The following is a 24,867-nucleotide window of genomic DNA, read 5'->3' on the forward strand; positions in this document are numbered from 1 at the left end:
CATTGCCAACAAAGGCAAAATGGAGGGTTGTTAGCAACTAGTGTTTTAACGTTAGATACTTGAAATTTTTTTGCAAGTTTGAAACCAAAAGAAAACCGACTGCGATTTGAGTATTTTTCGATGAAGAAAAACCCTCTTGAGCTAGCCTCTGACCTTTAGGGCCTACATGGTAACGTTTCTATTTCTCCCGATTTCTATTCTTTTGTCCCCCAGAACAAAAAAAGAACGGAAATATGTTTAGTAACACCAAATTATTTTTCTATTCCTTGAAATAGAAAAAATGGCTAGGGATAGATTTGGAACAGAAATAAGAAACAAAAAAAAAAAGTAGCTTCTTGTTCCCGAAGAAAAATTTCTAAAACTAAGTTTCTTTTTCTTTTCTATTTTTATTTTGTTCTTCTTCCTTGTTGCAGCCACCGTCGGCCACCTCCTGCCACCCGCGGCTACCATCAGTAACTGACCTCCAATAACTGCCACCGACGGTTGCCGCCTCCCGTAGCCCACCAGCTGTTGCCCATGGCTCACCAGTCGATGACCACCATCATCCGCCAACAGCCTGCCATCGCCAACCGCCGCACAACTGCCGCCTGCCACCTCATGATTGCCGACCGTCACTGTCGAACGCCACCACAGGACCATTGCCACAGCTCATTGGCCACCGCCCTCTCCCACGGCCTGTGGCTATGGGCGGCAATCCCGCAGCAACGGTCGGTGTTCTTGTGGCAGTCGTGCGATGGTCGTGCGGCGATCGTGCGACGGTCGTGCACCGGTCATGCGCCGGTCGTGCGGTGGCGGGTAGCGGTCGGTGATCTATGAGTAAGAAGAAAAAATAAATAAATACAAAAATTTATAAATTACCAAACACTTTATTTTTTCTGAAAAGAAATAGTTCTTCAGAATAGAAACATTGCCGTGTGCACCCTTAGTGACTGCCCCCTCTTACCCCTTTCTTTTTTCTTTGGTTTAGGTAGAAATGCAATTGTAGCCCTCGATATAAATAGATTGGAACCATAATGAGCAAGACAAAGTCCCATGGTTCCCTCTCCTCTACATGTCGAGAATGTCCTACTCAATCGTTTCCATTCTCTCGTTTGCATTTCCCATTGTCTTTCAAAGGAAAGTACCAATATAGAAAATAGGGGTGTTAGAACCAAACCAAAAAATCAAACCGCAATTTCGTGTTCAGTTCAGTCAAAGCAGCAAACCCCCATTTTGTATTTCCTCTTCCATCTTTCAGTTTCCCCTCACAAAGCAACACCTCATCCTCTTCCTTTGCATCCCTTTCTTTCTGGGTTTTTCTCTCCGAGCATCCCCATTCGATCTCCAAACAACCGCCGCCGACGGTTGCCGCCGCCCGTAGCCCATCGGTTGCTGCCCATGGCTCACTGGTCGACGACCAACACTGTCCACCAGCAGCCTGCCATCGCCAACCACCACACAATTGCTGCTTGCCACCGCACAATCGCCGACCGTCGCTGTCGAACGCCACCACAGGACCGTCGCCCACAGCTCATTGGCCACCGCCCTCTCCCACGGCCTGTGGGCTATGGGCCGCAATCCCGCAGCAACGGTCAGTGTTCTTGTGGCAGTCGTGCAACGGTCGTGCGATGATCATGCAATGGTTGTGCGCCGGTCGTGCGCCGGTCGTGCGGTGGCAGGCAACGTTTAGCGATCCGTGAGTAAGAAGAAAAAATAAATAAATACAAAAATTATAAATTACCAAACACTTTATTTTTTCTGAAAAAAAAAAATAGTTCTCCGAAATAGAAACATTGCCATGTGCACCCTTAGTGACTGCCCCCTCTTACCCTTTCTTCTTCCTTTGGTTTAGGTAGAAATGCCAATTGTAGCCCTCGATATAAATAGATTGGAACCACAATGAGCGAGACGAAGTCCCATGGTTCCCTCTCCTCTACATGTTGAGAATGTCCTACTCAATCGTTCCCATTCTCTCGTTTGCATTTCCCATTGTCTTTCAAAGGAAAGTACTAATATAGAAAATAGGGGTGTTAGAACCGAACCAAACAATCAAACCGCAATTCGTGTACAGTTCAGTCAAAGCAGCGAACCCCCACTTTGTATTTCCTCTTCCATCTTTCAGTTTCCCTCGCAAAACAACACCTCGTCCTCTTCCTTTGCATCCCTTTCTTTCTGGGTTTTTCTCCCCGAGCATTCCCATTCGCCCCCCCCCCCCCCCTCTCTCCTTCCCTTAAAGGGATGTCCACCCGAGCTCAGGGATCCTCGTTGTCTCCTGGAAGTCCTGTCGAATAACCTTTTCGAAGCCATTGTTGAACTATCTCTATCTGATGAAGAAGCTTCGTGGATGAATCGACGTATGGGCTTTCGATCTTCAAAGCACATCAATCGTATTGTGTGCATAAAGAACGGTATTCATTTCTCATTTGAGCAATGTGACAAAATTGTTTAGCTTTGGGATAAGCACACAGTATATCCCGATATCGGTGAAAAAGTCTCTCGATTATATCTTGAATGGAGATTACAACAGCTGTCACTGTTTAATATTATAGCTAATTTACACCAAAAAATCCTAGACGACCCCAAACATGAATAAATATATATTTATACGCATTTAAATACACTAAAACTCGGATAGCAGTTCAGACTGATGATAATGAAGGATTTTTAAGTTGCAAATATCCTCGAAAGGATACTGAAACTTCTCCTCGATATCCCAAGTATCCTCCAAAGGATACTGGAATTTCTCCTTCGGGCGAAATTTCGAGATTGGTATTACAGGCTCCATAAGAAGAAGAAAATTGAGGGTCAATTGAATATATGTCGCAGAATTGTAGTCAAACCCGAGTAGTTCGTCGTGTTTATTCATTCTCAACACTTCACATCCTTGTCTAGGGAATCCCAAGTAAGTTATCTTAATCTATTTCGTTTTCCAACTCTTCCATATCAAAATGGACGAACACTTCAAGATTAAGACCTTGTACTCATTCTGTGCACGCCCAGGGCACAATTGAGAAATGTTGTGCAACTTAAATAGCTAAGATTAGAAAATTGAAAAGTTATCAGAGGCATCAAATTCTTATGATTTGATGTCATGGTTTTGCATGCCCCACGCCATCGTTGCTCCTTAAACATATATTACCCTATCTATAAATTATGTAGATGAAGCCTATCCTGACATCATGTGGTCCTCAAGGTGACGCTAACATTATCAATGGTTGAGATTATATTGGTCTGCATCTTATGAGCAGTCCGCACTATTGTGTGCTCTTGGATGATATAGTCCATGTGATCATGGGATAAGTAGCTCCTGAACTTTCTTTTAATGGCATTACACAATTGATAGAATGTTGGACCAATATAGTTCACGTTCTCATCTTAACTGGACAATGTTGTGAGTAGCTCAATATTCATTATCTCTTTTAACTTATTCGATCAACCCAGTCCCTAAACTATTCAAAATCTTAATAATGCAATATTCAGTGAGATGCAATGCCAAATCACGAGCTTTTTTGCTTATATGGACCGCCAACACGAACACCTTATGAGCCACCTCACCCAATGGACCCCTTAATGATCACATGCGTCAAATTGTACCTGAACATTTAATGATCGATTCACGATAGTGGACACTGCATTAGCAATTTCTATTAGTCTAATTGATGGAACGACAACATCGAACCTAGTGATAAATTTGAATCATTAATGTTTTATGTCATGTATCATGTAGCTATTGCCATGCTATGCCATCTCCAAGTTATATTCTCATCATGTTTGTATTATGAATTTCCGTACATGTAATTATTATCATGTCATTGCATTTTCTCATCACATTTTGAATTCAAAATTTTCATGTCCTCATTATCATGTCATATCATTTTCTCAATATGTTCCCAAACATATATTTTCCATGTCATGTATTTTTCTCTGTATGAATTTCGAAGTTGCCATGTCATTGTCAAGTCATGTCATTTTCTCAAATAATGATTAAATGTTGCATTTAAATTGAAATTTACATGCACACCTTCGCACAAAAAGAGAGTTGACCCACTACTTATGAGAAATATGGCCTTGTTATAACAACATCAATTAAGTGTTTTGTAACATTTGAAATAATGCATCAAGCATGAATTAAATAATGGATGACTAGAACTTAAACTAAATAGGGCGGTGGTACCGAAAGAGTGCCACAGGACGCTAATGCATTCTACACGGAAACAAATCCTTGAACCTAAGATCTCTAGGTTTCCTATCACTAGTTCCTTCATACGTGCACTTAGGTAGCTAACTTTTCCATTATTATCTGAGCATTAGGTGTCCAATTGATCTAGAATTTTCCAAAATGATAGCTGGTAACTCTTGTTCGGTATCTACCCAAAAAAAATCTATTTCTGTATTTATGTTCATGATCACTTTTGCATCTCATAGACAATCCTTGCTTAGGATTTATGAAGATCCTAGGAATCGAGGTGCCACTAACCGGCGATGCCTGATTTGCAAAACTCAAGATCTACGACCACTGTTAGCCCTCCTCATCCGCTAGCACTTGAGGGGCTGATAGTCGATCCCAACTGATCCTTTTGCACAAATCGTTGCATAAAGACATGCCAATTGCCAATACTAGCTCTTATTAAAAGCTCATGAGCAGATCGTGAGCCAATCGATTTGACTTGCAATTCCAATGGGCCTAGTCAGTACATTCATAGCTGGATTGCCGGTTCATTCCCTTAACGGTGGCTCTGAACCGCTGTCCAATACTAGTCCACATCCGTTAGACTGCAATAACACATACGAACGTGTCAACAACGCGTTACTAACTTCCTCTCCTTCTTTGCTGTTTCGTAATGAAACCATTAGTCAATTCTCCACGTATAAGAAAAGTCAAATACACTATCGTTCCAATTTCTAATAGTATAATGTACATTCTTCATAAAAAAAAATGGTCATGGTATTGGAAAGCTATTTCATTGTGCGCCAACAAATATTCCTCAGTGTGGAAGTATCCTTCTTATGGCTGCTCTTCGACTCCACATATGTACTTAGTATTTAGCTATCTCGACAATAAATGGATATGGGATACAATTAGTTTGCGGGTAATTGCAATCAATGGTCATATTCCTCTATGTTCCTTGAAATGTGCAGGAAATAAAGCTGTTGGGGTGATGGAAGGCTGGACAGACATGGACTATCGAACCGATGATTAATGTAGGTTTTCTTTCGGATAATTTGTTTGTGGTCTTCTCTCGAATTATATTTGCTTTCACTAAATGACCCTTTCTCGAAATTCACCCGTCTGACAATTTCCTAGTCGGAGGTTAGCGTGATAGAATGTGGCCTAATGGATGGACTGCAGTTACAGGCGATGGCAAACGAAGCGCCCAGTTCCAGCATACTCTCTTCGTAATAACGTTTCATTTTACCTGCAAATAAAAAAAAAAAATTGATAGAAGAGAGAGGTTGTGATCACATAGAGAGACAATGATGAGTTTTGAGTTGAGGGAATTTTGTTGGGGTGGCATGGCAGTGGTACCCTGCTGATTTTCGTATAACTCAGGCATCTCTCAATTACTAGATGGTTGCATTATGCACGTAAAGCAATCTCAACGAATTTACATTACCGATAATACCACAATATCGTCACTATTTAATCACCAACTCCAATCAATTAATGATGAAAGAGAAATCGGGTTCAAGATCAAATATAAATCAAATACGCATTCAATATATACAAATCCCCACCATATCATGGAGGGATGGGGTGGGGATGCGTAAGTTTCAGGAGTGGGTTTCAACTCCTATACCCTGCAAAAGGCAGGGCAAAAGTCTGAGAGTGAGTGTAAAGTAGGATTAGAGTAGGACTAACCAAAAAAAAAAAAAAAATCACCCATTCAAGATGCCTAGATCACAGTTTGAGGGATATGCTTGCTTCTAATCTCTATGAAGCAATTCAAGAATGCTTTTTCTCAAATCCCAATTGAAGCATTTACCAGAAATGCCCAGAATACTACTAATGTATAAAGATTACAAATATTTACCAGCAATGAGAAGGGCCAAGAAAGGAAACTGCAGATCTTGTTGGACTAACCTGCAGCAGGAGGGAATTAAATTTATTATCGCTAAGCATATCCTCCTTAATTTGTTTTGAGCGCACTTGAATAAAAGAAACATCGTAACCGCAAAGCAGAAAGAGAAAAAATTCAAGTAGTCCTATATTGCTTGCTGTCACTAATTCAGTAAAATACTCAACTCGATAAATAAAATAAAAAAGTAATAATTGTTGTTGTCCTTTGACATGTCTAATATACATATTTCCGCCAACTACGTGAAATTCCTTAGTATTAACATTTACCTCTCCTCTTTTAACCTTGCAATTAAAGCATGGGCCTCCGTGTAGTGGACGCGAACAATAGACTTGCCGAAGAGCCCAGCAATTTTTCGAGCTTTCCGCACGCCAACTGCACCGCAAAAAGAAGAAGACAAAAAAAAAGAGCAAGTAGCCATATACCTCATAATATGATGCATTGAACTGGATGATGCAGATGTCAGTGACTAAAACAAAAACAAATATATATATATATATATATATATCCTTGACCCCAGCAATCCATCAAAATGTAACGACAAAAGCTTCTCAGCTCAGTTCATATGGCTGCTGCTATTTAAGTTGTGTGGTGACAAGCGCTTTTTCCTCTTTATGTGCATACACAAGTGCATCACACAAACTGATTCTCATTATTTCTTCTTAGCTGACTCATACCTCACTCGAAGGCGTGCTCATTCATATGCGTACGCCATGAATCCTAATATTGCACTATACAACATGTCAGGAACAACCCTTAGTCCATAACTTGAGCCGAACACATAGCATTGATCCCCGCATTGAACAAGGCTCAGAAATGGCACATCTCAATGCCGATCCAAGACCTTGAGGCTTAGGTATACCTCGCCTTCACAAATCCTAAGCTCGACGGACCTCTACTTCAACCTGACGTGAACACACTTCATGCCATGAATGACCCTTAGGTCATGGCTTGATTCAAATGCCAAGCACAAAGTCCCCGCACCAACCAAGGCATATAATCGGCATGCTTTAGTGCCTTATCACAACCTCGTGGGCTCGGGTGATCCCCGTACCGATCAAGACTTAGAACTAGCATGCCTCAATGCCGATTTAAAAGCTTGCGCCCTTGGGTGATCCCTGCATCGAACGAGACTTAGAATTAGCATGCTTGAATGCCAATCTAAGGCCTTGTGGCCTTAAGCGACCTCACCTTGAATAAAACTCAACCCAAGCTAACTTCGACCTCATTTTAGGCGTGAACAACCTAAGCACACGTTCAAGCACAAATATGAGCAAAACCATACAAAAAATCTAACATCCTACCCACGGCTTGACAGGTGAGCACCTAACTAGACTCAACAATGGAGTATACCACCCTAGAGAAGAAATAGGGATCGTACTTACTTAGATGAACCTTTAGAACTAGCTTGAGTGACTTGATGAGGGGCAATAGTGCAAGGTCGAGAGAAAGGGGAAAAATGGCGTGTAAAAAGCAATAGATGAGAGTATGGTTCAGGTGAGAATGAATGGGGTAGTTCCCCTATTTATAGGCTCAAACCTTATTATTACCTTTCCAAGTGGCCCAATCATTTTTCTTGAAGTCGCGTGGCTATAACTTCGAGGTGGCATGCTTAGAGTCCTAGGAGAACACTTGTCATCTTCTTATTGGACCACCTATTTCATGCCATCATGACTTAGTCTATTTGTTTTCCAAGGAAAATTTTATGGTAATGATGACCATATCTTTCATGGAGACCTAAGCCAATGAGTCACCAACTTTCTCCAAGGTAAATTTTTTGGCCATCATTACAAAATCTTCGTGTGGACACCTAAGCTAATGACTCATCATTCTCATTAAATGCCTAAATTTGGTTAATCGTGATATTTGAATATTTAGCACATGCCTAAATTATATAAGTTGCTTTCTATGTTTTGCCCATCTAGAATATTCCACCAAATTCCCTTTTAATTGGTCCACTTAAGATCTTGAGTCCTTTGCTTCTTCTCCATGGAAAAATCTTGGGTAATCATTACCAAATCTTCAAGGGACACCTAAGCGAGGTGACTCATCCTTGCATTTAAAGAGGTATTATAGAATCTTCTATTATGTCTTCTCTTGATTAGCCCACTTGTCCAAGAGTCTATTACTTAATTCCCAATGGTGGATCTTTGGTAATCATTACCAAATCTAGAAATATCTATCTAAAATGGTGAGTCATCCTTCTTCAAGAAGAACCTAGGATATTTTAGAAGGTTCTATTTTGTCAATTTCCAAGCAATATAGCAACCATGGGAAATAGGCCATTAGAAATGCAACCAGGACTAGGCAAGGGCTTTTCGTGTACATCCCTAAACAACCATTTCGACACATCCGATGTTTGTGGCCAAGCCATCCTCGGTGTAGTTATTGTAGGCAAAGTGCCTACTTCAGCTAAGTTGGTGACCCTAAGGTGTGGCTCAATGGCCGACCCTTGGATCGACTCTAACCATGCATACCAAGCTCGTGACCAACTTGGAGCTTGGGGTAATATAGGGTGCAGAACTTAGCATATAGCAAGGTTCTTAGTCAGATCCAAGATCCATCATAAGGGGTCCATGGCATGTCCATGGCCAGTCCATGACTGGTCCATGGTCAAGCATACCTAGTCCATGGTCGGCTCTCGATTGTTATGTGGTTGCATGGGAGCGGTCAATCCGTGACCAATGCACAGTCGCACCGAATCGACTCATGGTCATCCACGGTTGGTACATAACCAAGCAAAATCACCCGCAACTAGAACATGACTGTTCTAGATCAATCCATGATCATCCATCAATCCGCGGCGGTACGTGACCTTCCAACAATCAACCCTTATGGTTGAGGAGCCTTTCTATGGCCAAATGGCTCGGGTCCACTTGCATGGTCAGTGGATTGGTTCATAGCCAATCCCTTGATCAATCCATGGCCAATCCTTTACCTCCCTTCTAGTCGAGCTAATTAGTCCATGGTCGATCCTCGGAACAATCCATGAGCAATTCTTATCGTTGGCACATTGAACTTATAGCCATTTCTCATAAGGTGAAAATCAAGATGTTACAGCAAGCGTCGCAGATATTTTGAATATGGCCTAAACCATGACCTTTCCTTAAACCAAATCAAGCTTTGAAAAAGAATTTCTAAGAAATTATTTTCAGAAACATCACATGTACCAAAGTGATTTCAAGATATGATTTAGAAGGCCAATTTACTAAAAGTTATTTGACAATGAAAATCAAGGCATTTAGAACAACTTTCGTGAAGATGACATGATCTAATTTCATGCGCAAACCAACCTAAGTGGTTTGGCTAAACAATTGCAACAATAAATTCATGTCAGGAAATTTCAGACCAAGCATGACAAATCAGCAAAATTGGATGGTACCCATTGAAAATTTATTCATAAAAAAACTCCCTAACATGTATGACATGATAACGAACAACTTTCATGAAGAAAGTTTGCCTAAATGAGCTAGGCTTGATTTTTTAAAAATCAGATAACAAGCTACAATGCATCAGGAAATTGTCAAAATAGCAAAACACTTGGTCATTATCACCGAGATTTAACCTACCAAATGAAGTTTAAAAATTATGAAATTTTCACACATCATAGCCAACATAATGAAAAAGAAACTTCATTAAGGGACTAAATCAAGAATACTTACAGAAAAAGTGGTACAAAAATAGTGAATGTCTGTTCAAACAGGAGTAAAAAACAGGGGTCCGAATTTTGACCATAGGTCCAGATTCTATCCTATATTAGGAAAAATGGAAAATGGACTGAACAATGGGCAATTGACATGAAATCAATGGCATTACGAAGCTCTAGGTGTACTTTACAACTTCCTAGAAGTGCTCCTGTCTAAACAAGGTCAACTCAGTGTGTTCTAAGACCATGGTTTCTAAAAGTGCGCATATCAGTAATTAAAAACCAGAACATAAGCATACATCATTTAGACCTCAAAATCATTCAAGTAATGTTCAAAAGGCATGAAAAATCACACACGACTTAGAATCAAATACGAAAAATAATTTGGGTAATCATCTAACCCTAAGTCGGCATGTGAAAATGTTATATAATTCAATGACAATACGAGATGATTCAAGATTCATAATGACATGCTTGGAGGTTTTTAAGTGTAATAATCACTTTCATGACACAAATTTAACATGCGAAATGACACTCAAATGTAATGACCTAAATATGTACACAAAGCTTGTAATATGTCATTCAAATGTCAAAAAAGCATTATTGCAAGATTTGACCTCTAAAAGACTCAAAACAGGCATGGCAAAACATATACGTCATAAGATCTCATTCTAACCTTAATACCACAGAACAAGCATGATTTTGTTCACCTAAGATCATGTAAAAATCTGACAAAAAATCTCACGTGCAGAACACATGATGAGGAATATTTTTCGTTGAGAACTCGAAACCAAATTGAGATCATGCAAGTTGTGACAAAAATGACAAAACAGACATGCATCTTCAATTTTTATGTTGCTGCAACACCTTTAACATTGATACATGCAATTGATGCACTAAACAAAATCAAAACTTTGCAAATTTTGCATCAATTGAACATATACAACATGTAGTTCATTCATCATGAAGGTCTTGAGGTTGAAGAAGGTCAATTTCATATTCAAATCTACCTAAATTCATCTCGAACCAAAATGTGGCAGATTGACCTTAGCTCAGATCTAAGTGTTTTCAACATAGCTAAATCTGTCTCAAAATTCCAAAAAAAATAAATTATAGGATATTTACCAAACAATGACAAACAACTTTCAGCCAAAACAGCAACCTAATCCAGAGATACGAAATTCATAGATTTGAAGCCAATCAAGTTCAATCATCCATGATCATTCAGTCAATCATATTCACACTTCAGAAAATCATCAATAAGTATATAATCTTTAGATTTAAGACTATTTCATCGATCTAAAGGTGAATCCTAGCCCTAGTTGGACAATCCAACCTCGCTTCATGGGATTCCAACTTTAGAAGTTGCCTTTTATGCGATTTTTGTTGGTTTCGATCTGCAATAGGACGAAGACTTCACCAGAGCGTTGATCAGACCCTAAGGATGCACATTAGATCACCTCGGAACTAGCTCGGGATCCAACAGACCACTAGCTTGAGTATTCAGCAAAAACCGATCCAAAGATGGACCGGTTTAGGCACCGGTAGGAATAAGAGCCTTTAGAGATGATCCGGCAACCGATCTTCTTGATCCTGACCATGCCTTGGTCGGGAATAGGTTTAGGACCAAATCGGATCAGATCCAATGGCAACTAGTCCTCCATCGACCGCCGGTTCGAGCTGAAGACAAGATTAGTCCGATTGGACCAATCTTTGAGTCGCCGGTATAGATCAGGCCACCGGAACTGTTCCTATGGCTGATTGGGAAATCCCTTACCACCAAGAGGTCAAGGATAAAGCTAGAATGGAGCTGGACTTGGTCCGACATTGGCTTGATAGCCACCGATCATCGATCTTCCAGAAATCGCAACCAGTCCAAGAGTGGACCAGGTCAGTTATGATGGAGCTTTACCTGATTAGAATAGCTTCGACCAAGGTTGAGCCTATTTGCGATCTCCTGAGGAAGATTGAGCAAGAGGAGATGGCTACTGAGGGGGCCGATCGGTGGCCACTCGGCCGCCAGCATGACTCCGGCAAAGGGCCGATTCGGTTGCGAGAGAAAAGAGAGAAGAGAGAGGTGGGAAAACCAGAGAAGAGAGAGAAATATTTGAAGAGAGAGAGTGTATGTGTAGAAATGAGGCCCCCTAAAAAATGAAGGGAAAATTGGTATATATATCACCCTCAAATTGAGCAATCTCAACTGTCAAATCGATCCGATAATCGAAATTTTAATCAACCGGTCAAAAGTTGATATCGAAGGTTTAATTATGATCTTGAGGTGTCGTATAATCAATCTAATGAGTTTGATTTACGAAAACCCAAGCCAAAATCGAGAATTGTGTTAAAATGTCCAATTATGGGTCAAAATACAATTTTGTCAAGTTCGTGAACCAATCTGAAAAATTATAGGAAATTGATGGTGTAAAAGTGAAATTGGCATAATGAAGGTCCTGAAACCAATCACCGGAGATCCAGAACCACCTAGCAAACAGCTAAACTAGCCAACATCGTCAGCGGTCGATCAGACCGGTCAAATCGATTCATGCTGGTTTGACTGATTCTTGACTGGTTTGGTATGGTTCTAGCTAGTTTGCCCACTTATGGTCGCTATGGGTTCAAAATTTATGCAATTTGGTCCCTCAATGATCAATCGAAAGGAAAAATTACCTAATTTGAGGGGAAATTGCTCGATTGTGATTCAATTAAGCTTTATAGATGCGATCTAGGGTCTTCTATTGACTTAATTGACTAATCATTGAGAAAAATAGTGGGCCAAAGCCATGGGTGCCTAGGATTGAGCTTAAAGGGTTAAAATGAACAATTTTGCAATTCATCGGTTAAAATTGCAAATTGATTGAAATTGAGTTGAATTATTGTTGTAATTGCCCCATATACAAGATCACTTAATGCATTGAAATTGGCCTTGAATTGAAGTACTTAGGCTTAGGTCGAAAATGAATTTAGGCCAAATATTAGAATTGGACCTAAATTTATAAAAGTAACTATAGCTTGAATGGATCAACTCGAATTTTTGTCAACTGAAGCTGAATTGTTTGACTTTCTTTTACTTGAAAGAGTAAAATTCCTCAAATTGAGAAGTTCTGAGGTGAATTTCTCATAATCGACTTCTGATCTGGACTTATCTTGAGAAAATAAGTAGAGAACGATCATCCATTCACAAGTTATAAAGAATCAATTTTAGTCCCCTAGTTAGGGCTTAAAACAACAATTTGTGTTTTAACTCGACAATTTGCGAAATTGAACATACGAACGGATTTAGAATAGTTCTTAAACCAAATATTGAAGAAGAAACTATGTCTAATTATGACTACAATGAAAGTAGTTTGACTTTTGGCCAATTTAGAACCTAAAATCGAAAAATTCGGAAAACAAAGTTCTTAACTGAATTTTTTGAAATTTTCAACACACTAGTCAAATTGACACTAAAATGAGTATTTTTGTGAATTTCTTTATTTTTTTTCAATTTTTTGATCAAAGATTTGACCAAAAATTAACCCTTTAGTCGACTTTTCCTAAAATGTTGATTTATTGGTCAAATCTTTGAATTTTTTAGAAATTGACTTGATAAAAGTGAAATTATAGTTAAATGACTTTGGGTGAAAAATCAAATTTTTTACTTAGGGTTGACTTTTGGTCAAAGAGTTGATTAAAAAGTTAACCCGAAAGTCAACCATCAGACTTTTTGGATTTTTCTCAGAAATGAACTATAAATTGCTTAAGAAAAATAAACCAAAAGAAAGAAATGAAAGACAACAATTTTTTGGCATAGAAACAAGCTTTGTCGCAATTAAAAACCTAAATCTTGATTTTCACCTTTATCGATACGTCGACTAAAAAAATCAAGTATTAATAATAACAACAACAAATCACATGCCACATATCACCGCATAATCGTTTATCACCCTCTCATAACATATCATAACTTGTCACACTTCACTTATCACATCTTAATAACTTATCGTATAACTACTTATCGCATATTAATAACTTATCGCATAACTACTTATCACATATTAATAACTTATCACACGGTGAGAGCTGGTCAATGGCTTGGGCAATAGCACAGGGATCGGTAAAGCGACAGATGGCCTCCAGACTCTGCAGGGACCAAACCATGAGTAGTGGGATAGAGGGAGCTATGGCAAGGGGTTGGACAGCCGCCTCCTTGGCTCCAAAAGTCTGACTCGACTATAGGAACGGTGGTTCAACGATGGTGGACAGTCATCGATAAGGAAATGAGAGGAAGAATGAGGAAAAAGCTTGTGAGGGAGATGGAAATGGAGAGGATGATGGTCAGCTAGCACAAAGGAAGAGGAAAAGTGAGAATGGAAGCCAAGTGAGAGAATTGAGAGAGAGAGAGAGAGTGAGAGAGAGTGAGGGTGGCTGGCGATTCTAAAGGGGAAGAAAGGAGAGAGAATGAGAGTCAGATCTTTGCCATTAAGGCCTTGTACTTCAAATCCCTCTCAATCTAGCATTTTTGCTTGAAGAGGAAGGCTTATGATGATAGAAATCCAAGGCCACTAATGAGAAGATATGTACATGGGAATTAAGGGGGTAGGCTAAACTAGACTAGGCTTAGGAGGTCCTTATCTTCATCCCCCTAGCAGCACAAGGGTGCCCCTTCCAACCATTTTTCCCATCTTGCCCCTTTAGTCCTTAGTTGTATAAGAGGGCAATTTGGTTAATTCATGAAAATTGCACACTATTCACACACATGGGTGCATTTATTGCCAAGATTTTGCAAATGACCTAATGGGCTTGCAAAGCTCATGGCCCTCCCTTGGGCCACCCATCTCCTTGGGCATAGGGCCCTTGGGCAGCCTAATATGGGTGTGGGCCTATTTGGGCTGCCCTTTATGGGCTTGGGCCCATCAGGCCTATTTTGCCAATCATTATTGTTACTATCTATACAAATTTCCTTGCATGGCCTGCTCAATATCAATCTAGTCATCATCATAGTCATCTCAATCACTATGAAACAAACTGTAGCGGTCCACCTCCAAACTTTGAGGGACAGTTGAAGAGTCTATTCAGCATGAGGTCCATGATTTGTTTTTCTGTTTCGTTGCTTGTTTTAAGGAACAAAGGGTGCGTTTGGGAAAGTCTTTGGGGAAAGTCATTGAGAAAATGCAAAGGCCTTGAGTTAAATGAGTTTTTCAAAATGCAAATTATGTTTGGTAAATCATATTTGTGAAAGTCTATTGTGAAATATCTTTGTGCAAAATAGTGTTTGGACAAATTAAATATGCAAAAGACTTTTGTTATTAAAAAAAGAAAGGAAAAAAATGAGAGTTGGTAGGTCAAGGCTTGGCCGGTGACCGCTCACGAAGAGCTAATAGTCGTTGGCGAAGGGTAGGCGGTCTGGCGAGGGGCAAGCAATGCAGCGAAAGGCAGGCGTCCAGCTAGGGTCACCATGCAGAGGACGCGGCATGGCAACCCTTGCCGAACGGTTGTCTGACCTACCGCGCCACGACCTCCATGCGGAGGTGGCCAGGGCCATGCGATCTAATCGCCACAACCAAGATCACGCAACCAAATCTGGGTTGCTGTGACCCTCACTGCGTCGCGTCCTTCGCGCGATGACCCTCGTCGAAGGGTCGCGGGACCCTAGCCGGACTACCTGACCTTCGCCGGACCGCCTACCCTTCGCCCGCAACCGCGCATAAATACTAGTCATGTTCAATAGAGAGAAGGGAAGAAGATGAAGATGATGAATAGTTACCAAGGGTAAAACCGAAAAAACAAAAGATTAACGAGGACAATTTCGAGAGAAAATTTTCACTAGCCTTGAAAGCCAGCACGCTGAGAAAGCCCAAGGTAGCTCCTAACCTACCTAAAAGCTTTGTCGAATGAAAATGATTCTCCTCAAATCACATTTCCCTAAAGTCCCACTTGCAAGTAATCCATGTAGTGGTAAATGAACTCTTCTCAAGGTTCTAGTTTCATATGATCTCAACCATTACGGTTTAACAAGATATTAAATTCCACCAATGCAAGAGATGACATGAAGTTCATGTATATCTACATCATGTGGTATACTCACAATAAAACCCATGTCCTAGAAGTGGAATAAAGAACAAATTCCTCTTAATTCCTCCAAAATATAAAGTAAGTGGATTGGAAAAGTAGCAACCTTGTATAATGGTACAAAAGTTGTAGGCTATGGATAGATTCCTAGTTATTCCTCCATGAGACCACACGCGACCACAGGCTCCTCTCCTCCCGATCGGCTCAACAAATCCGACTCCGAATTCGAATCACCTTTGCGAGAGAGCACACACCGAAGGTCGGAAAGTCGGATCAACGAGGCATATCAGATAGGAGGATGGCCGCGTCAGCAAGGGTCAGGTAGAGGACAATGCCGTTGAATAGTAGAGGGTGAAGTATGAGAGGAGAGAGGCTATGGCTCGATCGTGCGATAGGTGTTAAGGCAGTGGCACATGGGGGCAAATGGAGTGGCTCTCGACAGTCCAGGACACTAAAACTAATAATTGGGCTGATGGGCCAATCCTAGGCAAAGCCCATTTCATACAGTTCTTCACATTATAAGAGCTATGTCCTAAAATTTTAGGGGTTAATTAAAAATAATTATCATCAAATTACATGGCATATAGACATTAGGAACATTTGCATTACTAGTGTTAAAATTTAAAAGAACAAGTAATTAAAATATTATTGTCATATTTTTATTTTTAAAATTTATTATTAAAAAAAAAAAGAGCCGATCTGTACTGGGGATGAGCCGACCCTGACTCCTTCCCTCATTTTCGTTCTCTTTCATTGGGCTTGGTTTCTTTAGTTTTTCCTAGCCCAGTCCTCTCATCTTTCTCTCTTCCTCTCTTCCTCTTTCACACTAGAAACAAAGGGGGAAGAGAGAAGGACGACGCACAGAGGTGACAGAGGGCAGGGCGTCTCACGCGGCCTACCTCTGTGCCTCTCTGCCGTAGGCTGCCCTTGAGCGCATCGCCAGCCACCGCACGTGAGATGCAGAGGCGAATGAAGAAGAAGAAGAAGAAGAAGACAGGAGAAAGAAAGAAGAGGGGGGGCCGGGTCGTGCAAAGGGAAAAGGAAAGAAAAAGGGGCTGGCTGCTTTTTTTTGCTTTTTGCTTTTCTTGTTTTTATTTGTTTTTATTTTTTTATTTGTTTATTATTCCAAAAAAGACAAAATAAATAAAAAAATTAATTAATAAAATAAACCTAATTAAAATTGAGGAGTCAACAGTAACCACCCTCGATGAAAACGGACGTCGGAGTTGTCGATGATGAGTAGTGGCGACAGTTAAGTGACATAGACGCGTTCCCAAATGAGATGGATATGGTGTTGCTCGATGACAACTTGATGTAATGTGAATAGCATAGTCTGACGACGAGCTTGTTAACGTGGTGTGGGCCATTAGGCATCCGGGTCTCACTATTTTGTAGAGTTAAAAATCCGAATGTCATATCAATACCCTCATCTTACTAAAAAATTGTGGTAATTAGGTTGTTAGAATGAAAGTGCTATCGGACACCCATGGTGTATGGGAACTTGTCAATACATGCTATGATGAACCAAAGGACAAGGCTACTTTTAGTCAAAATCAGAAGAATGCCTTGGAGAAGGTTTCAAGCAAAAGATTAATATGCCCTATTAATCATCTATTAAACTTTAGATGATTCGATGTTCGAGAATATGTCGAGCGGTACTACTTCTAAGGAGGCATCGTAGACCCTTAACAACACACACCGAGGAGTACAAAAATTCAAGAACATATGCCTTCAAACTTTGAGAGGCGAATTTGAAGTAATTCATATGAAAAAATTTGAATTGATTCTTGATTATTTCACAAAAGTTCTTGCGATTGTTAACCAGATTGAAAGAAATGATGAAAATGTTCCAGACGTTTGAGTTGTTGAGAAGATTCTATGGTCCTTAGACAAGTACGATCATATTGGTGTTGTAATCAAAGAGTCCAAAAACTTGGATGCAATGACGGATAATGTTTTTCTAGAATTCATTGCCAACCCATGAAGTAAAATTCAAAACAAACAAGCAAGAGCCAGTGAAGGAAGAACTCCAAACTTAGTTGACCATACTAGATGAGAAGGAGCAAAGTAGAGATCCCGTGCAAATTCAAAAGACTAATCAAGATTGGGGTCGAGATTGAGGCTGAGGTCACTATCAAGATAAAGGTCAAAGATGAAGTAGAGATTTCTCAAACATCTTTTTTAATAACTTTAAGTACAACTACAAGGGCAGTGTGCTAACACATTTTTTCTCAGCCACATACTTAAAGTCATCTTTCTCTGTCGTTATTCATTGTGATTTTAATTCAGAGAGAGTGATGCTACTAGGGCGGGAGGGCCCTAAGAAAGCTCTTCCCATAGTGACTTGACCATGTAGAATTCATTATTAGTGTAAACAGGGGAATCTTTCATTTAAGATAGGGACCCAGCTTCTTCCATGGCTATGATGGCCTTGAGGTCTATGTAGTCCCCGTAATTGTAGCTCTCCACACATTCAAATGAAATTTCCAGAGTTTGGCCTCTTGATTGGCATTTAGGGTGTGTTTAATAATATCTCTCTTCTCGAGAATAATTTCTATTCAGAAATATTTTCTTTTATTTTTATTCTCTAGACGAGTTTCTAAGCAAAAAAAAAAAAAAAAACGTGTTTGTTAACTGCATGGAATTTCTACTCCCGAAATAGAGAAAGAACAAAAATGCATTTGGCATGGACCTAAAAATTTCTAATCCCAATTTTTTATTTAATTATAAAGAGACTTAACATTTCTTGTTTGGATAATACTAGGCTTTTATAATGATTTAGTTGATCAAGATATTATAAAATGACCTAAGAAAATCCAACATAAAAACTAGTCAATGATGAATAGACGAAAATAATAATAGAGAGTTCCATTGGTTTATAACTTATAATATGAGGAGGTTTATAGTAAATCTTTGAGCATTATGACAAAATAGGTGTATAGATCTTTTGAAAAGAAAAGTAAAAGTTGCTTGGAGTCACCAAGCTTTCATGATCTAGCATTGTCTCTAAAGGAAAACGACATTCAAAATCCAATTGTAAAGCCCTAAAAACTTATTCAATCTTGAATCCAATTTTTATCAAAATATTTTCACATTTTTTATGCTAAACTAATTATAAATGGAAGTTAACATTAAAATCTAGTAAAACTACTCAACATCTAATTTCTTAAATTTTTTCCTGAATTTTTGAATTTTTATTTATTTTTATTTATTTTTTATTCCAAAAAATGAGAACTCATATCAGGTCAGGAGACTGAACATTGTGTTGATTGTGTAAATACGAATATTAGGTTATGTTGAGTTTATTTTTCTAAAATAACCTATCTCTTTTTTTGTGTTTCCAAAAACAAAGAAGTAGATTTTTTCTACTTCTTATTTTTATTTCAAATTTAATTCTCCGGCTACTGATTTGTTTTGAGGAACAGAAAAATTGGTTGACATTACTAAACTGATGTTTATTATTTTTCTGATCTGAGAAACGAAAGAACAAAAAAATAGAAAAATAAAAATATTATCAAATAGGGCCAAACTGTTTAAAAGCAATGTGAAAATCAATTGGAAGACGTGAAACTACTAATTTAGAGGCAGCTTTCACGAGTGTTTTGAGAGGCGGGATGGTCCGAATATGATGAGTTAAAAACACACTGCAAAATAGAAAAAGGGAGGAACGTGTGAATGACCTGACTAAGAACGACGAGCCCAATCCACAACCACATAAATTGAAGTACTACTGCCTTGGATAAACTAGGTAAGGTTGGGCGCGCGCGGACCACAAGTGCTGCACACGTTCAAGGAACGATCTTCACATTTTAATTCAGAAACAAATCAGGAACCACACAACGCGGTAAATATCTCCATTCTTAACGATGTTGCAGCACCGCATGGGACCGTGAAAACGAAAAGGCAGAACAGAACGTTCTGGTCCACAGCAGATGACGATAAGGTAGGCTAGATTCTGATGGGAAAATGAACGGTGGAGAAGCAAAACACAGCTTCCAAGATTTCTCCCGACATTCTGCACCATTCGCAGGTTAAACAGCCTTTCCAATTCTGTACGGTACACACGTGCTAAACGCCATACATCAACCGGCCTGTACGACAAAGCATTTACTAAAATTCAACCGTGCTCAGGTGCATAACCTGGACCACTGGCATGCGGCACGAAAAAGCCCAAAATAACAGTGCAATTACTGGAATTGCTATCCTTCAGTAAGGTCCTTGGCACTCACGAAAAAGCCTCTCGTGCTCTTTATCAATTGATCAAACATCAGAATCTCATTAGAGATAGCTAAAAAAAAAAAGGAAGAGAGAAAAATGTCACTCAGTTTATAGATGTCGGCGGAAAGCGAAAACGAGGAAGACTAAATTCTGACAGGAAAATGAACGGTGAAGTGAAACACAGCATGCATGTTATGTTCCGACAGGTTTACGTACCTTTCCAAAATTGTCCACTGTGCACATGTCAAACCTTGTCCATCAACCGACCCAATAGAGCCCGACAATGATGCATCTGTACTCAGGTGCATAACCGGGCCACTGGCATTTGGCACATCTTGTTATTTTGGGGAACGACAATCCCAAAATAACAGACCAAATGGTGCAATTACTAGGAAGGGTAAGCCATTCCTTGCCTATAAATACCCATCAATAAGGGTCTTTGGCACTCACGGACAGCCTCTCGTGCTCTTTATTTATTGGTCAAACACCAGAATCTCATTAGAGATAGCCAAAAAAGGAGAAGAAGAGAATGTCTCGTCCGATTTCAACAATTCCATCTGCTCCTCCAGCTCAAGCAAAAAGCCATGTGGTCGATTGCTCCTCAATGGTAGGAATTTAATACATTGCTTCTGACTTAACTATATATATGTATACATATTTTGTGAAGAGTAGTGACATAGCAAGTGAAATACATTTTATGCACTTCATCTAGAATAACACAAAGCTTCCCCATTGGACTTGAGCAAGTCCTTAAACTGCTTAAGGGAACAGGAGGGAGAACCTCCCAGGGGTGAGAGACCCCAATGTTCCCGTATTCCCTTTCTCGGGGAAGAAAAAACCTTCCGAGGAAACGAGGGGACTGCAGCCACCGGGGTAACGGTGGGTGTAGGAATACACGGTGGTTTGGATTTTAACCTCCTTAAATGGTATTAAACATTGAATTTAGTGTAATTCTGACATTCCCATTATAAATTTAACATCCATTTACACAGGGAAAATATGGCACCAAAAAGAGCATTATTTGATTTCAATATTTTGCTTTCATGTTCCTTGCTAGGTAAATAATAAGGAATATGAAAGCATTGTTACCCGAGTTTGACAGAGAAAAGATAAAATATGAAATTCCAAAAAAAGTATATACAAATTGCCTCAATTACCTATGTTCTAAAGCCCAGCCAAGGCTTTCTCGATTTATAATAGACCTTATCAATGAGTGAATTTGAACCTAAAAATCCTTGTCCACGCCTATCTATGATATTGAACATATTAAAATTTCTTTATAAAATTAACCTGACTTGTAGGTTTCAACAATTCCACGTTCCTCTCCAAATATAGGAACAGACCATGTGATTGAACGTCGATCGGCGGGTTATCATCCGAGCATATGGGGGGATTACTTCCTTAAATATGCTTTCCCCTCCAACTCAGTGGTTAGTAATTCTTCTGTTATCTTCTACTTTTGTTTTCTCGCAATTGCATTTTGTAGACTTACTTCGATTTCCTTGAGTTCCTCCACATCGCATATATGATTTCTATTGGTCTCATAAATGTACATGTTCCCTTCTCCGCACAAAAGGATGCAGTTGAAAATCCTGAAAACATAAAGAAGTTTGGAAAACAACAATAATTATTCAGTCCAAAGAACACTCTTAAAGCTTCATCGACCACTGTATGTCCTCTACTGCAAGAAACATCTCATTATGGCATCGACTCCCTCCTTTGGTATTCTCATTGTTCTCATGGATCCAATTTCACTTGTCATCTGAATGAGCATAGAACATGGAAATACCTAAATAGGGTACACAGACGGGGCCATCAAAACTAAGTTTATTTTGTAAAGTATAAGTATTTCATGCTCGCTTCAATTTGAAATAGCCTACAATTTGTAGGAGTTCAAATTCCTTGGAAGAGTGGAGGAACAAATCGAGGAATTGAAAGGAGAGGTGAGGAAGATGCTGGTTAGCGTCGTGGATAAGCCTTCACAGATGCTTCACTTGATTGATCAAATCCAACGCTTGGGAATTGACTACCATTTTGAACATGAAGTAGATGAGCAATTAGAACAAATCCACAAAAGTTACTCTCAACTTCATCTTGAAGATTTCAAGGTAGATGACCTTCACATAGTCGCTCTTATCTTTCGATTACTGCGACAACAAGGTTACAATGTTTCTTCAGGTATGTCTTAAATGTAATGAACCAATCTGATATTCTATTGCTTTGTCAAATTTCAAGAGAAGCACATACAAGAATATCTACAACGTTAACAACGCATATCCCCTTCCTAATATCAAATTGATTGCATCTTTTTTCCATGTTGGTTGGTTGCACGGAGATCTTTAACAATTTCAAGGAAAGTGAAGGGAATTTTTAGAATCGCTTGTCACCGATGCACGTGGATTGCTAAGCCTATATGAAGCTTGCTATTTAAGGTGTCATGGCGATTCCATCTTGGACGAAGCACTTCCTTTTGCTACAACTCACCTTGAATCGATCGTTGAAAGCAAAGTGAGCACTAGTCTCGCGAAACAAGTGAGTCATGCCCTAGAGCAGCCACTTCGCAAGGGATTGCCGAGGCTGGAGGCGAGGCGTTATATTCCACTCTACCAAGAGGAGCCTTCACATGATGAAGTTTTGCTCGCCTTGGCTAAACTAGATTTCAACTTACTGCAAGAGCAACACCATAAGGAACTTGGCGAGATTACTAGGTTCATTAACTTCATGTGATAGCATAATCTAAAATTAGCTTCTAGACTATGTTTTAACAATACCGAACTATCGATAATGTTATAACAATTCCCAAGCTATCAATAATTCTCATTGTGTTTTCCAAAGGTTAACTCATCTAGTTTCAATTTACCCTTCTAAATAGTGTTTTTCAAAGCCCTTTACAAGTGAAAAAAGGAGTATATTTATGCGAAGTTATTGGCCTAAAGTACTTTCAATTATGCTCATGTTCATTTAATCATAGGTGGTGGAAGGAGATTGATGTTCCAAGGAAGTTCCCATTCGCTAGAGATAGGATTGTGGAGTTGTTCTTCTGGATCTCAGGAATATATTTCGAGCCTGAATTTGCCATGGCCAGAAATATACTAACCAGAGTGATCTCCTTGACTTCAATTCTTGATGATATCTATGACGTCTATGGCACATTGGAAGAACTTGCGCTCCTCACTGAAGCAATCCAAAAGTATGGAATCCGTACTCTTTCTCAAACTTCTGAATTTGATCAATTTTACATAGAGTCAAGTGTGTCATTTTCCAAGACTTGAATTCAGGTGGGATGTTGATGCCATGGATGGATTGCCAGTGTATATGCAAGCTTATTATAAGGAGCTTCTCCAGCTCTATGAATACATTGGGAATGAATTGGCCACAAAAGAAAGATCATACCGCCTTGTCTATGCAAAAGAAGTCGTAAGCATCATTGGTACCACTTTACATACATCGAAGGTAATATTTAGTTAGAAACCCAACATTCTTGTTTATGTTTCCATCGTCAGATGAAGAAGCTAGCAAGAGCATACTTTCAAGAAGCCAAATGGTTCCATACCAACTACATACCAACACTAGAGGAGTACATGTCCCTTCAACTAATAACGACTGGATATGGAATGTTAGCGACTACATCACTTGTGGGAATGGGCGATGTGGTCACTAAACATGCTCTTGAATGGTCGGTCAGTGATTGCAAAATTGTGAAGGCTGCACAAACCATCTGTAGGCTCATGGATGACATTGCCTCTCACCAGGTATAATAAAACATAATTATCCTCCAGAAATATGATACAGTCTGATCGACCACCATTTAATCTAGAAACACCAATGTTGTTTGACATACAGTTTGAGCAAAAGAGGGGGCACGTAGTATCTGCAGTGGAGTTGCTCATGAAATACCATGGCATCTCAAAGCAAGAAGCTGGGGAGGAACTCCAGAAAGGAGTCATTGATTCATGGAAGGACATCAATGAAGAGTTTCTTCGTCCAACCACGGTCCCAATGCCGATTCTCACACGAATGCTCAATTTCTCACGGGTGATGGATGTGTTATATAGTGATGGAGATAATTACACCCATTTTGAAACAAAGCTCAAAGATTATGTGACGTTGCTCTTCGTTAGTCCCTTGCTGATGTGAAGTTTGGACCAAACGTTGTCAAACCAATTTGGTCATTGCAAATCAATAGTCTATAGGTTATGCCTTTGAAATCCTATTTTTCCTGATGTATGAGGAACAATATTATTACCATTATGTACTTTTAGATTGACGTGGGTGATAGAACTCATAAATAAACTATGCATATGTTGCTAAGTTTGCAAAGTTTAGTGTAACGTGTAATTGAAATATTTTAATAATTCCTAACTCTTGGGAAAATTATCCATAAAGTCCTAAACTTATTTTACAGTAGCCAATTCAGTTCTAAAACTTTCAATTGTGCTAATTTAGTACTATTCTTTTTAACAATTTGTTAATTTAGTCATAAACATTTTAATTATATCAGTTTAGTTTCAAAACTAATTTGTCAATTTAGTTCTAAATCTTTTAACAATTTTCCAATTAAGTTTGTTTAGCTAATAGTTGTTGAAAATCACTAACATTGACGATATTTGTAATTTTTTTTAAATTTTTTGATCTTTTCTTTTCTTTTCTTTTCTTTTTTTTTTTTCATTTTTTTCTTTATTTCTTTTCGCCAATTGCTAGCCATAAGCAAGGGTTGCCCTCACCTTGGTGAGGACCCTCACCATATGGGTGAGCTCTCTCCTCACCCAACCCTCACTAGCGGCCAACAATTGGCAAAGGGAAATAAAGGAAAAAAAGATAAAAAGAAAGAAGGAAAAAAGAGAAAGGAAAGAAAAAAAATTCAGAAAATTTAAAAAAAAAATTACAAAAATCATCCAT

At 39.2% G+C, this 24,867-nt stretch overlaps 1 protein-coding gene across 1 annotated transcript; it reads left to right on the top strand.

The window, feature by feature from the left end:
* The first annotated feature begins 11,455 nt into the window (after positions 1-11,455).
* LOC139883521 ((-)-germacrene D synthase-like) lies at positions 11,456-24,105 on the top strand. The gene is given in 9 exon segments (XM_071867685.1): positions 11,456-11,824; positions 21,270-21,398; positions 21,858-22,136; positions 22,304-22,337; positions 22,340-22,676; positions 22,940-23,158; positions 23,247-23,385; positions 23,472-23,720; positions 23,812-24,105. Coding segments are annotated over 9 exon segments (2,049 nt in total).
* Positions 24,106-24,867: the final 762 nt, after the last annotated feature.

The sequence above is a fragment of the Rutidosis leptorrhynchoides genome, unplaced genomic scaffold (assembly GCF_046630445.1).
Source record: "Rutidosis leptorrhynchoides isolate AG116_Rl617_1_P2 unplaced genomic scaffold, CSIRO_AGI_Rlap_v1 contig410, whole genome shotgun sequence".
NCBI lineage: Eukaryota > Viridiplantae > Streptophyta > Magnoliopsida > Asterales > Asteraceae > Rutidosis > Rutidosis leptorrhynchoides.